The sequence below is a fragment of the Schistocerca cancellata genome, chromosome 4 (genome assembly GCF_023864275.1).
Source record: "Schistocerca cancellata isolate TAMUIC-IGC-003103 chromosome 4, iqSchCanc2.1, whole genome shotgun sequence".
Taxonomy (NCBI): domain Eukaryota; kingdom Metazoa; phylum Arthropoda; class Insecta; order Orthoptera; family Acrididae; genus Schistocerca; species Schistocerca cancellata.
In genome coordinates this window covers 468,717,732-468,733,184 of record NC_064629.1, presented here as the reverse complement: position 1 = coordinate 468,733,184, position 15,453 = coordinate 468,717,732, and the positions used below count along the sequence as shown (strand labels likewise).

The 15,453-nt window shown below is 42.3% G+C and overlaps 1 protein-coding gene across 1 annotated transcript in view; it reads left to right on the top strand.

Moving 5' to 3' along the window:
• Window positions 1-12,509, top strand: part of LOC126183641 (uncharacterized) — a 449,828-nt gene extending 437,319 nt beyond the window's left edge. The window contains exon 15 of the mRNA XM_049925781.1: window positions 10,932-12,509. Within this exon, the coding sequence (XP_049781738.1) occupies window positions 10,932-11,609 (678 nt within the window). The 3' untranslated portion in view covers window positions 11,610-12,509. The remainder of the gene's footprint in view (window positions 1-10,931) is intronic.
• Window positions 12,510-15,453: the final 2,944 nt, after the last annotated feature.

Sequence of the window (15,453 nt, the reverse complement as noted above, 5' to 3'; positions counted from 1 at the left end):
CAGTCTCCCACCTGATGTGCTTCCATGTGGACACTCTTGCACAGTTTTCAGTTATCTCCCCTTAGGTCGACAGTCATGCATTTTGGTTGCCATACTACAATTCATCTTGATCGACCTCAATGCCTGACTGTGGTCCCCCAGTTCTGTTTCTTGGATCTTCTTTTTAACAACAAGCTTATTTGGTTGCCCCAAAGCCGCCATCTGAAGGTTAGCTGTTTTCATAAACTCTATGATCTTTGTTTCCTTGCCAATACCTCTTGGAGTGCCAACTGGGCATTAGTTTTGTCTCATCTGGACTATGATTGTCAAGTTTATGGATCAGCTATCCCTTCCACACTGCACCTCTTAGACCCTGTTCACTATCGTGGTATGCATTTAACCTGTCTGGTTGACATGGGGATCCCTTCTCTTCCAATTTGACATTCTCAGCTCTTGGTTTCCTATGCCATCACTGCACTGTTCCACTGCTAACCTCTCCTAACTCAGCTATTCTATTGTTTTCACAGTTTTGGGCTGTCACCTGCACCCTGCCCTCCCTTAGGTGGCTTTACCACTTGGGCTCTGCCTCACTTCTCTCTGCCACGACTTCCATCTCCCCTTCTTGTACTCTTCCCCAAGTTCTCTCCAGACCATTCCCCTTTGTTAGTTCCTTGGTCACAGATTTTGATGGATCTTTTCCAGGATCCTAAAGCCCCTATCGCTCCATTGGTGTTCTTTTGTTTGTTCTGAATGTTCTTATAGGAGTTTCAGGATGCAATTGTTTTTTACACCTATGGCCATCCCCCTTTGTTAGTTCCTTAGCCACATATTTGGATGGCTCTTTTCCGGGGTCCAAAAGCCTCAGTCACTCCAATGGTGTTCCATTGCTTGTTCTGAATGTTCTTACAGGTGTTTCAGGATGCCATTGTTTTTTACACCAATGGCCCTAAATCGAGCAATCATGTGGGATATGCCATCACATCTTCTGTTGGTATGGAACACCATCTCTTGCCTGCCACACACGGGATGTTTTCTGCAGAACTGATGGCTATCCACTGGGCCCTCTGCTTCATTAAAAAGCCCTCAATCACTTGAGTTTTTTATGTATGGACACAATGAGTGTCATTCAGGCTATCAAATATCAAATCCCATTTTTCTCAATTGTGGGCTGACTCTTGGGAGGGTACACCTCTGTCTAATAAACTTCGGGTCATGAAGAAGACTTCCACCATGTGGCATTCTTCCCTCTGCCTTTCCCAGTGAGAAATCCTCTGCCATCTTTGTATTGGCCGTACTAGGTTGACCTATGGTTTTTTACCCTGCAATGAGCCCCCCCCCCCCCATCCCTTTAGTAGGGTTCCCATCATGCTGATTCATATCTTGCATGGACTGCCCCCCCCCCCCCCCCCTTTTAGTTCTTTGCACTAAATATGCCCTCCCACCTTTCTTGTCCCAGGCATTAGTGGATGACACTTGCAAATTTAAGTCTGTGCTAGATTTTCTTTGTGAAAGTGGTATGTACTCTCCTTGAATTTTACACTGGAATTTGAATCTCTCAGTTAGTGTAGGCATTGGTCATGGAGACCTTGATCTCACCTCCCCACTGGCCAGGTTCTCCCCACCTTTTCCCTAGATTTCATCTGGTCTATTGTCCTGTTTTATTTCCTCATTTCTTGTGTATTCTTCCTCTGGTGTTGTACCCACTATATTATGATAGTGGTATGGTGTGGGTGTTGGGGCAGGTTGTTGGTGGTGTTGGTGCCCCACTGTGTGCAGCATTTCTATGACACCCCAGCACACCCCATCTCAACCCAACCCCTCCTGTTCTTTCCTCTTCCTGCTCCCTTGACATTCCTTTTCCTTCTTTATTTGCACATTATCCCTTCCCCTTTACTATACTGTGTTCTGTGTTGTTCCTCCCTTGATTTCTGTCATCTTATGGACTAATGACCTTGCTGTTTGGTCCCCTCCCCCAAATTAACCAACCAACCAACTTACACCAATCGTAGAATAGGACCAAACATGTACAGGATGTGTAATTTCTGTTAGCTAATCTTGTCTGAGTCCCAAAATTTTCAGTATTGTCATCTGAAGGTTTGCTTGTATCTTCTGCCAGTGAGTTATCTACTGTTTGTTGCTGAACTGGTAGAGCTCTGTCTGTTACGTATAATGACAAAAAAAAAATCTTGTTGAGTAAATATGTTGAAGTTCAATACCACTGACACTAAAGTCTTTCAAATTGGTGGAGATGGTAAAAACCAAGGATACACTATCCCTACAAGGCTGTAATGTCTTATATGGTAGTTTTGGGGGCACAGGCAGGTGTTCCTACGAAATTATTCATTATATTCCTTCAAGAGCAACTTTCTGGAGTTAACTGAATCACTCCACGTAACTCCAGCACCCCAGTTAACTCCACCTTCACTTTGTCAGAAACCTTCAAAATAATGGGAAAATGGCTCCATGCACAGCTTATATTTCATGGAGTATCATAAAGCAATAAACACTAAACTTAAACAAACAAAACTGTCTACTAAAACACACACACACACACACACACACACACACACACACACACACACACACACACACACACACACACACACACACACACACAAACAAACCTGCATCTGCAAGGCAACAACTTAATGGCACCAAAGGATAATTTTACCTCTCGAATTGTTAATTAATGTGATGGTTCAATTAATCCCACAGTTCAGTTAACCCCAAACTCCCCTAAAGTTATTGAATGTCTTACATATAGTCTGTATGTGTGTATTGTTTTCTTATCCTTTGCTTTGGTTGTTTACTTAAGCCTGCCTTTTCTCTCTGCTGTGCAATAAGATAATGAAGAACCAGAAGCCCTTTGTACACATGCATAGTAACCAGTTACAAAGCAAAAATGAATATTACATATTAACCAATATAACATGGAACAGCCATGTTAATCTATAGAAGTGGGTAAAGTCAACACCAGACTACACCCTCAGGGGCTCAGCATTCACTTGCTGGGTATGGATTTGGTGACCTTGGGGTTCCTGAGTTGGGGACTCACCATAAGCTCATAACATGCTTTAGCAATGACCATGTGGCATGGTGATAGAACATTGTGTGTGACAGGGAATGGGGATCTTGGCTTGAGTGCCAAAATTGTGAGGATGGTAAAAACATCTATAAAAAATCCCTCAATCTCAATGTGTGCTGCAAACTGTTCAGCTGAACAGCTATTGAGGTGGAACAGTTGTTAGCTGGCAACCTATGGAGAACTTGCTGTATCTCAGTTGTATAAGGCTTACCGAGGCACACAGGGCTCTGTCTAGATGGACTTTTATTTACATAGTTGCTCATGGGGCCAAGATAGATCCTTTGAAATTTTCTCTTCCTCCTCCCAGTAAAATGGTTGGGCTGCTAGTAGGTACCAACACTCAATCAAATGAGAGGGCTCATGTAGCCAGTACTTCAGATTCAAGGATGTTTCAAAATTCTAGTATCTATAGTAACAGAATGCATGTTGATAATCAGAGAGCGTTTTTATTAGTTAAAAGGAAAGAGGGAAGCTTTGAAAAAGTCTCACCTTTTTACATTCAAAAGGGTTTACAGAAAATTGCAGGTACATTAAAAACTGTTAAGTGGGTGCAGAATGGGATTCTGTTGTCAAAACCTCAAGTTTCCAACAACTGATAAACCTGCAGCAAGCCAAAATCCTTGGGGAATATTCCATTGAGAGTAAGCTCCATGCCACCTTAAACTACAGTAATGGTGTTTTGATGTGCAGGGAGCTGGCAAACATCCCCAATGAAGACCTGAAAGTAGGGTGAGCCCAAGAAGGCATTGTAGACGTGCAAAATATAATGAAAAGGGTGGAAGGTGATCTAATCAAATCTGACTTGTTCATCCTCACTTTTAATAGCATGAAACTCCCAGAGCTAACTGTGCAGTCCAATGCTCTAATCCAATGAGCCATTTTAAATACCAGTGATTTGGGTACATCACTCTTAGATGTAAGGGATAAGCCTCTTGTGGGAAATGTGGTAAGGCTGCCCATGAAGGTGTTGGAGGTTCATCTCTTCCAAAGGTGTGAATTTTTCAGTGGCTGGGGCTCACCCTGTATGGAGTAGGGACAACTGTGTCTGTCTTGAAGAACGGATCCCCTATGGTGATTCCAAAAAAATTTATAAGCCATGCCCCCCCCCCCCCATGTTGGCTGCCTCCTTTGCTTCAGTTGTTAAATAGCCGGTGCAGAAAACCAATGCTGCTATACAAATGGCGGTTGCTAGTGTCAGCACTAGTACCTGTGTTTGTCAGCGCACATGTGCTGCTGCAGTTACTTCGAAGCCCATACTTCCTCCCAAAACATCAGACAAGGCCATGGTAGCTGAGAATGTGGAGCTCTCTGCTCCTCCAAAGGTTCAGTCTGGTCCAATGTGCAGGACTGCCACTACCACTGCCACCGTTATGGCTCCGAAGCCTACCCAGGGCAAAAAATCAAAGGTCAAGCATCCACCACTGCTGGAATCAGGAAATAAACAGTTCAAACAGCTCAACCTCTCTGATGTCTCTCTCATGATTATTGTTTAGAGCTAATGGACATTGATGTCAGACTGGGGCAATCATAGTGCCCCAAGACTGAGCCTCCACCCATTATGAGCTCACCTCCCTGGTAGAAAGACAGCGTGAAAATGCAACCCCCATGGTAGATGGCTCTCATATTACAGTGGAGCATTAATGGGTTCAGGACACATGTGGAGGAACTGAAACTGCTAGCACAGGAACTTCCCCCGTGTCTGTGTTTACAAGAAACACATTTTAAAGCAACTGATGTCCCTGTGCTACTGGTCTATACCCTTCACCAGAAGGATGATCTGACTGGGGACAGAGCTAACAGAGAGGTTCCTGTGTGTGTAAGTAACACACACCTCAATCCTCTGCCCTTGGTTACTGACCTAAAAGCTATAGCCATTGCTGAGAAGATTACTATCTGCTTTCTGTATATACTTCTGCAAGATGCAATGGAATCTGAGGCTCTTACAGGCCTTATTGCAGAACTCCAGTGCCCATTTCTCCTACTGAGTGATTTCAATGCCCATAATGCATTATGGGGCTGGGTTTGAACTATCCTTGTACCAGGGACAGTGTCTTGAAGAATCTCATGATCTCTCAGGAGCTGTGCATCCTCAACACTGGCAGCCCTACTCATTTCTTGTCTGATAATGGATCATCCTGAGCCATCTCTTCCTCTCTCTTTATGCTCTCCAGCCCTTGCAGACTTGACATAGAGGGAAGCAACTGATGACCTTCATTCCAGTGACCACTTCCCACTGAGAATCCACCTATTGGATGGAGGATTGCTTGGACAGAAGTCACCAAAATGGATGGTCATCAGGTGTAACTGGACACTATTCATCCAGCTGGCTGTGTTTGAACATGATGACAGTGCCAAGGAATGTGTGGACCACTTCACATGAGTGATCTGTCATGCTGCTGAATTATCCATCCCAAAGTCGTCATGTCACCTTAGGAGGCAACCTGTACCTTGACGGACTGATGAGTGCCATTGAGCAATGTGGGACAGGTGTATGGCTCTTAGATGGTTTAAATGCAGCCCAACAGCAGACAGTCTCACAGCTTTCAAGTTGCAAGAGCGAAGGCTCAGTACATAATTAAGGAGGATAAGAAAAGGTCATGGTAAGCGTTCCTGGGCTCTATCAATCATTACACTTGCTCTACAAAAGTATGGAAAGCCATCCAGGGAATTACTAGTAACCACAGTTGTTTACCATTAGCAACAGTGCTCAAACAGGGGTGTCTCCAAACAACACCCAGAGACATTACTTAGATGAAGACAGAACATTTTGGAGTGACTACTGCCCTCAGGGGATCAGCATTCATTTACTGGGTATGGGTCTGATGACCCCGGCGTTCTGAGTTGGAGACTGGTAAGTGCTGCCAGTCCTCTGTCACATTTTGTGTCACAGGGAACGGAGATCTTGGCCTGACTGCCCAGATCACGAGTATGGCAAAAACCTCTGTAAAAAAAAAAAACCTCAGTTCCAAGGTGTGCTGTGTGCTGATGAGACACATGGCTGTTGAGGTGGAATAGTCATTAGTGGGCAACCTCTGGGAACCTGCTGCACCTCAGTTGTATAAGGCTTACTGAGGCACTCACACTCTGTGTGAGTGGACCCTTATTTCCCTAGCTGCTCATGGGACAGAGATGGAACCCTTGAAATCTTCACCTTCTCCTCCCAGCATGATGGGTGTACCATCTGGGAGTACCTACTCAAACCAATTCATCCAAAAGAATGAGGAAGGCTAGTCCTCCTGACAACCAACTTTTCATTAGTAACAGAGCTCAATGAGTCATGAATCAGAATATCTTTGTAGCGATCAAGAGGAAGGAGGGTATATCTGAAAAAGTGTCTCCCTTCTATTTCCATAAAGGCTTAGAAGGGCTTGCTGGTACCATAAAGTTTATCAAGCAGTTGCGAAATGGTTCCTTGCTGGTTGAGACTGACTGTGCAAAGGAAGTCACAGAAATTGGGTGATTATGACATCATTATTTAGTTGCATAATTCCCTTAACTCCAACAAAGGTGTGGTAACCTATTGTGATATTATGGATGTTGACATTGCTGAACTCAAACAAAAATGGGCAACACAAGGGATAGTGAATGTGAAGCAAAGGACATGTAGGAACAATGGAGAAATTGAAAAGACTGCCACCTTCATTGTGACCTTCAGTCCTCTGATGCTGCCTGAACGCTTCATGACAGGTTTCCTCCAACTTAGGGTTAGGCCCTATGTCCTTAACCCTCTGGCAGGTGTGCTCACTTTTGTCACATGAGTAGGTGCGCATTGTAAAATTTACAAAATGGCCATTTGTCAGTAAAAAAATTTGCCTTAAACAAACTATTATATTTACTGAAGAAAGCAGTTCCTATTCACTATCTTCAACATTTATAACAAAAAAGTTTGCTCTTTTAGTTCTTTAAATAACAATTTAACCAGTTTTTCTGCCATATGTTCACTTTCATAACACTTTTCACAGACAATAAAAGTAGGCAAAGCGAAGTTGTAGAATCTCACAGGTGCTGATTGAGAAAATGTCACTGCATTCATTCGTTGCAAGAGATCTCGAATATGAGAGTTTCATATAAGCTTTCCGTTGACCCTCACTGATAGAACTCTGGTCTCTTCCGCTTCAATAATTGAGCCACCATTGCTTGATATTAGGATGTCCGAGTAAACAGAATTGTGTCAAAGAAACCACATGCACTGTTTTATATGGAACTGGGAACTTGATTTTCTATGTTATTTTCTACCTGATGTTTATCTGCAAGAACTGAGCTAATACGAATATTTTACTAAAAGTATTACAAAAGTGATCATAACTTCTATATTAAGTGATGTACTACTCGTATTGTTCTTCCTCTATACAGTTTCTATATGGCAGCCTCCATTGTTCACAATGTACTTGCGTTTATTGGTCAATCTGCCAATCCAATTTTCATTAAAAAACCCTCATGTGTATTGTATCTATTACATTGCAGCCCTTTCATCTTTTCTGTGTCATCAAGCAGTTTTCCCTCGAGGTAGTCCTCAACTGGCCCAGAAAATAGATGTCTGAAGGAGTTGTATCCAGAGTATATGAAGGATGGGAACCACAGGCTAGTCCAAGTTTAGATTTGTCACGCTTTGTTATAGTTAACACATTCTTGTGCATTTTTCCTCTTACTGGATTCTCTAAAATGTATGTATATTTTGGCATACCGCTGATTATTTTTGGTGCAGATGTGTTGCAGAAAATCAAGAAGAGTGGTGCTTATATGACCCCAAAAAGAGTCTTCATAACTTTCTGTGCTGATCACTAGCCCTACTCTTCCTATACCTTAAAGAAAAGGAATAACGCACTCTCATGGGGTGAACATTCGTTTCTAGGTAATAGGGATTAGCTCCAGTGTCACCAGCTGTCACAAAATTGGTTAGAAATGTTTTTATTGGTTTATAATGCGTGACACATTGAATGTGGGAAAACCGGAACAGAAGAGAATCGTAGCATTTGAGACATGGTGCTGCAGATGAATGCTGAAAATAAGGTGGACTGGTAAAGTAATGAATGAGGAGGTTCTGCGCAGAATAGCAGATGAAAGGACTATGTGGAACACACTGACAAGGAGAAGGGACATGTATTGAGGCATAGGGGAATGACTTGCATGGTAGTAGATGGAGCTGTAGAGGGCAAAAACCATAGAAGAAGACAGAGATTGGAATACATCCAGCATATAATTGAGTATGTAGGTTGCAAGTGCTACTCTGAGATGAAGAGACTGGCGTAGGAGAGGAAATTGTGGTGGGCCACATCAAACCAGTCAGGAGACTGATGACACAAAAAAAAAAAAAAAAAAAAAAAAAAAAAAAGGAGTGTAAAACAGATCAGAGCAAACTCTCATCCTTCCTCCCCTCAAATTGGGAGTCAACAGCCCATTTCTATCACTTCTATCACATTCTGATAAGGTTTTCACCATCTTCTACATGCACACTTTAACTGTGTGTTAAGATCACGGTTTGTGGGACATCCATCCACTCTCACATGGCACTGTTTGTCTGTTTGTCTTAAAAGTTGGCTTCCCCTCCTATAATTTTTTTTCATCCCCATGTGTACATTGTTCTTGTGGATGATGTTATCTCTGCACACACGTTCTGTAGTCTTCCGTGGATGTTGATCTGGCTGCAGCTCTTATTTGTCAATGGCTCTATGATGTAATGTAACATCTACTAGAAATCCATATTTCAGCTGTAAGTAAACAGAAAACAGAAACATCTGTAGCCTATAGAGGGAGAATCACCCTATCTGTGCAATCTGAACTAACTAGATCAGTTAATAAAGAAGTTATTATCACTTCTGCATTTTCATCAGTTCAACCATCGCATCATCTGCAAGCAAAACTGTTTTAAAGTTATCCACTACAGTTAATATCAAATCATTAATGTACACTGTTGGCCATAATAACCGCGACATCAGGTAGGATACCATATATGAAAATTTTCTTATTGTGCATATACAGCATAGCAGAAAGGTTACATGGCTGAACTTGTAGCTGATTCGAGGATATAAATGGTGCGAAATTTGCACCTGGCAGCAACAATGTCTTTATCTAGTTGGGTATCGATTCAATCTGAGCTTGGATGACAGATATGGGTTTGTTATTCAATTTCAGATACATGCCAGAGCTCATCAGTCGTAGTGGTTGGTGAGTGGTGGCATGCCAAAACTCTTGGCAATGCATGACCTGATATTTTGATACAGAGAATTAGAAGTGTAGCGGCTGACACACACACACACACAACACACACACACACACACACACACACACACACACACACACACTCTCTCTCTCTCTCTCTCTCTCTCTCTCTCTCTCTCTCTCTCTCTCTCTCTTCTCTTCTCTCTCTCTCATTCATCCACACATGTGGGCACTTCCATCGAGACACTGTAACCAGAACTGTGACTCGTTTGAAGAAGTGTCGTGGTGCCACTCCTACACTCAGTGTAGTTGTTGGTTCCATCTCTGCTGCCACGTCAAAGGAAGTTAAAACTATGATCATCATGCTGACGGTCTGTAGTGCCCCAGACATCATCACACTGTCTGTTTGAAAACTTGTTTTGTTCCAAACAAGCCCATTTCTTGACTCAAAGTACATAACATTGCTGTAATACCCTGACTGGCTGAGCGAACAATGTCTATCCTCTCCGATGCTGGTCACATGTGGTCGTTGATATCCTATATGGTGTTGAGTGTGGCCCTCCTGACTCCATAGATTCCGTATTTGGACGATGGTCATGGTATTTGAATCAACGCGGACAGCAATATCACAATGTCTCGATAGGCAGCGATTCTGCTGCTGTTAGTTCTAACACTGGTAGATGTTTCTCCATCTTACATGAAGTACAATTCCAATCACATCATCAACATTCAAATGTGATGATTTCTGAATGTGAAACCCACAGCATAATCTTTCTTTATACACTGAGGTGACAAGAGTCAATGCACACATACAGATGGCGGTAGTATCGCATACACAAGGTGTAAAGGGCCAGTGTCATTTATACCCAGATGAGTCACATGAAAATGTTTCCAACGTGATTATGGCCGCACGACGGGAATTAACAGACTTTGAATGCCGAATGGTAGTTGGAGCTAGACACACGAGACGGCCCATTTCGAATATCATTAGGGAGTTCAGTATTCCGAGGCCCGAGTTGTCAACAAGGCACTGTGCAAGCTCGTGGTGGCTCCATAATGGTGTGGGCTGTGTTTACATGGATTGCACTTGGTCCTCTGGTCCAACTGAACTGACCATTCGGCTGCTTGCAGACCATTTTCAGCCATTCATGGACTTCACGTTCCCAAAAAGTGACAAAATTTTTATGGATGACAATGCACCATGTCTGCGGGCCACTGTTATGCACAAAATTGTGCACTGGCAACATTTTCGTAATTATGGACTGGTATAGAGGCAGCATGGTTGAACATTTGTGCAGGTGACTTCCAACTGCTTTATGCCATGACTCTTGTCACCTCACTGTACAAAGTAGGTGGTGTTACTCCTACCTATTTTGTGTGGTCGCACTGAAATGCAGATCATTTTTCTTATCCAGTCATGTAGCATACTTCATGCCAGATTGTACCAACTTGATGTTTGTTGCATACGACATTCACGGTTCTGCAATTTTAATGGCCAGCATTGAACATCAGGGGGAGAAGTGGCCCAAATAAGAAACCTTGTAGAACACACAATGCTCCAGTAACCCAGTCAGATGCTAATTTATTTTCTGATACTTGACACTGTAAGGCAACTTCCTTCTTACCACTGCTCTGACAATATAGAAAATACGTTATGCTATTATTTAATTTTTTTTTTTTTTTTTTTTTTTTTTGCACATTGTTTCAGGCCCTGTCGCTGGCAAGAAACTACCCAAATGATACAGTAGTTACTGATACACTTGAGGAGCTGGAAGCGGACCAAGAATGGATCACAAAGTATGCTCGAACCATATTCCAGTGGCTGCAGGACAGAAGAGGCAGGGAACCGAAGCGTTCCAGTAACACTCACCGCCGTGGATCCCGGCGCAGGCTGCAGAGCTCCAGACAGAAAGCTGTGACTGGCAGACCGAGGGTCCCCAGAATGGTTGCCACTGGTGACGAATCTTTGGACGGTGACTGGGAGCAGAACGAGTTAACAGCAGCTGGAGCTTCTTCAGAGAAACAATGCAACTTCAACACAGGCTGTGGAGACATGGGAGGAACAGAATTGGGAGAAGGATCTGTACCAGAGGGAGAGCTCAATCTCTCCAACCCACTACTTGTAAGAGAGACTGAGGCAAACAGGGGAACACTGTCACTGAATAGTTTGGACAATACAGAGTCAGAAACTGGAGATCCATGTGTTACACTTACAAGAGACTGTAGTCATGAGAAGGTTACAACAAAGCGTGGGAACAGCCTACGCAGGAGGATCCGCAGGCAGATGCCAGCTCCCAGAAAGCTTCTATCTCTACAAAACTTCTTAGCAAGTACTAGCACCTATAGTGGGGAAACTCCCTCGCCCACAGCTGTATCTGTTGCCTGATATGTTGACTGTTGGTGCAACACCAAGTCCATAGCCTTTTAGACGCATGTACTGCGTGATGAGATTCTCTCTCTCTTTGTGTGTGTGTGTGTGTGTGTGTGTGTGCGCGCGCTCCATGTATGACACTTACCTTCTTTGTTTTGTTGTACCAGATTCGACAGGTACTGGAGACGTTGAACAGTGATATGTTTTTATTCTTGAATAAATAATGTCTTATTGCCCATGCAATGTAGGGAGAGATTGTACACATTATTAACATGTGAGTATTGAAAGAAGAGCTGATCTTTTTGAGCCAATCAGAAGTTCTTAGATAGTAGAATCTGATGGTACTTTCCTGTTACAAGATGCACAGTATGTTAGGTATGATAATTATGACTGTGAAGAAGCAGCACCACACACATTTAAGCTTTTAAAGTGGTTCTTTTCTTATAACACCATGTAAGAACTGAAGTCTGGACTGTTTGATGACTGCAGTATTCTACATAGAAAACTGCAAAATTACCAACTGTAAGGAACTTTTATGGTGTAAGGTCACTGCATTTATTCTCATCTTAAAAAACTGATAAAACCTGTGCATCTCATTTCCATTTAAAGCATCTAGAAACATTATGATAACAAAATAAAAAGATATAGAATTTATAGTAACTGATGGAAACACCACTTACTGCTTCACCAATGTACAAACTACTTGTGAAGACTATGGTATTTTTCTAACTTTTAGGCTTCGTATTTTACGTATTAGGAAAAATACATAGTGTAGTAAAATAACATGAGATTATCATAAATGCAGCTTTTATATTTCAGATTTTTGAGTCTGAAAATGTACTTTTTTAAAAATTTGTTAGCTTCTGTAAGAAGAAGAAGTGGTATAATAAATGGAACTAGAATGTTCTTATTTTAGACATTTGTATTATTTTGTAATAACATGTTTACAAGTGTACAAAATTCTCTTATGGCACTCCTTCCCTCTAAGCAACATGTAACAAGCAACTACAACTTCCAGGCTTAATCATGAGACTCGTCACATTCCCAAACATTTCTCCTATTGATAATGGTAGTTACAGAAGTAAACTGTATATACAACAGATACCGACAGAGATCACATTCCATTATTTCATTTTTAGTACTGAAATTCACATTGCACATACGTTACTTTGTACACTAACAAAAACTTTTGTAATGGAAAATAATTTTATTCAGTCAGAGTCCATGATAATCTAGACATTGCTAACAATTAGAAAGTAAATGAACACCATGAGCACAATAGGACAAATGTATAAAACAGGTTTTGTCTTAGTAAAACCTGCAACCAAGAAACTAGCAATAAACAGAACATGAATTATCACAGATAGAGTGTTCAATGGAAGTTAAAGAAAAAGAAGAAGAAGACATACCATACGAAACAATGTGATGAAACAGAGCCCAATCACAGCTACAGTGCCCTCAACACTGACAGTAAGCATACATATGGTGCTGTTAGCAAGTGGTGTTTGTTGCTTACATCAGGAAAGTGAGCTATCTGCTTTATGAGATTGCATTGAGGCACGCATTCATGAAACCAGGTACATGCCACTAAAGAGTTCACTGTTGAAAATCTAGAGTACGTGATGGAGCTGATATTTACAGCAGCTCTATTAAAGACAAAAATACTCTGTATAGTTGAAATTTGCATGGTGTGTCACAGCCTCCAAGATGCATTGGTTTATCAGCCACAAAAGATTGTGGTGATTTACGCTGAGGTGACAAAAAGTCACGTCATAGCGATATACACATATACAAATGGTGGTAATGTCGCATACACAAGATATAAAGGGGCAGTGCATTGGCATAGCTGTCGTTTGTACTCAGGTGATTCATGTGAAAAGGTTCCCGATGTGATTATGGCCGCACAATGGGAATTAACAGACTTTGAACGCGGAACGGTAGTTGGAGCTAGACGTATGGGACATTCCATTTTGGAAATCAATATTCTGCGAACCACAGAGTCAAGAGTATGCTGAGAATACCAAATTTAAGGTATGACTTCTAACCAAGGACAAAGCAGTGGTCAATATCTTTCACTTAAAAACCAAGAGCAGCAGTGTTTGCATAGAATTTTCACTGCTAACAGACAAGCAACACTGTGTGAAATCAATGTGGGACATGCAATGAACATATCCGTTAGGACAATGCAGCAAAATTTGGTGTTATTGGGCTATGGCAGCACACGACCAACACGAGTGTCTTTGCTAACAGCACGACATCATCTGCATCGCCTCTCCTGGGCTCGTGGCCATATCAAGTGGACCCTAGATCACTGCAAAACCGTGGCTCGGTCAGATGAGTCCCAATTTCAGTTGGTAAGAGGTGATGGTAGGGTTAGCGTGTGCTGCTAAACCACATGAAGCCATGGACCCAAGCTGTCAAGAAGGCACTGTGCAAGCTGGTGGTGGCTTCATAATGGTGTGGGCTGTGTTTACATGGAATGGACTGGGTCCCCTGATCCAACTGAACCGATCATTGACTGGAAATGATTGTGTCTGCCTGCCTGGAGATCATTTGCAGCCATTCATAGACTTGAATTATGGATGACAACGCATCATGTCACTGGACTACAATTGTTCGCAATTGGTTTGAAAAACATTTTGGAAAATTCATGTGACTGATTTGGCCCCCCAGATTGCCCAACATGAACCCCTTCAAACATTTATGGGATGTAGTCTAGAGGTCACTTCACGCACAAAATCCTGCACGGGCAACACTTTCGCAATTATGGATGGCTGTAGAGGAAGCATGGTTCAATCTTTCTGCATGGGACTTGCAACAACTTGTTGAGTGCATGCCACATCGAGTTTCTGCACTATGCTGGGCAGGAGGAGGTGCAGCATGATATTAGAAGATATCGCATGACTTTTGTCACCTCAGTGTATTGTGGATATAGGTGATGTGTCTTCCTTGCCAGGTGCTATGATATTATCCTGTAGATGGTTATTCTCAAATTACCAGTATGACATAAGATGAAGAGATCCATAAAAATGCATGAAGTTGTTTGTGGTGGTTGGACAACACATGTGACCCCTGACTTTTGATAATGTGGTAGTCTCATCTATGCCATTGTCTGGGCAGGAGCATACAGAAGTACACACTTTTTAAATTTAAAAGAATAGTTAGCAATAACTGTTGTGGCGTTGCAAGACAGCCATGCCACTCGGAAGTAGCCGAAATGCACGCGTACACACACGCCGGCTGGCGTGAGGTCTGAAACAGGATACTTAATGAATGCTATAAAGAAAAGTACGGAGCTTCTATTTACTTAACTTTAATTCATCCTTGTGGTACATCGCTCTTGATAATACAAGTGAGACTCTCTCCAGATATGGTTAATGGCGCCTTGCTAGGTCGTAGCCATGGACTTAGCTGAAGGCTATTCTAACTGTCTCTCAGCAAATGAGAGAAAGGCTTCGTCAGTGTAGTCGCTAGCAAAGTCATCGTACAACTGGGGCGAGTGCTAGTACGTCTCTCTAGACCTGCCATGTGGTGGCGCTCGGTCTGCAATTACTGACAGTGGCGACACGCGGGTCCGACATGTACTAATGGCCGATTTAAAGCTACCACCTAGCAAGTGTGGTGTCTGGCGGTGACGCCACAATAACCATGGGTAGATATGTACCTAGATACTAGTGTTATAATACTAGATTATATAATATTATAATATAAGGGGCAATCAAAATGTTTCCATCTGAGGCCATTACCACAATATTTATGCAATGTGGCATGACTCTGATGTGGATATATAAGCAATTATGTAGGCAAGTGATTAGTGTGGCATTTGTGTTTTTGTGGTGTGCGTGTGGTAAATGTGTAA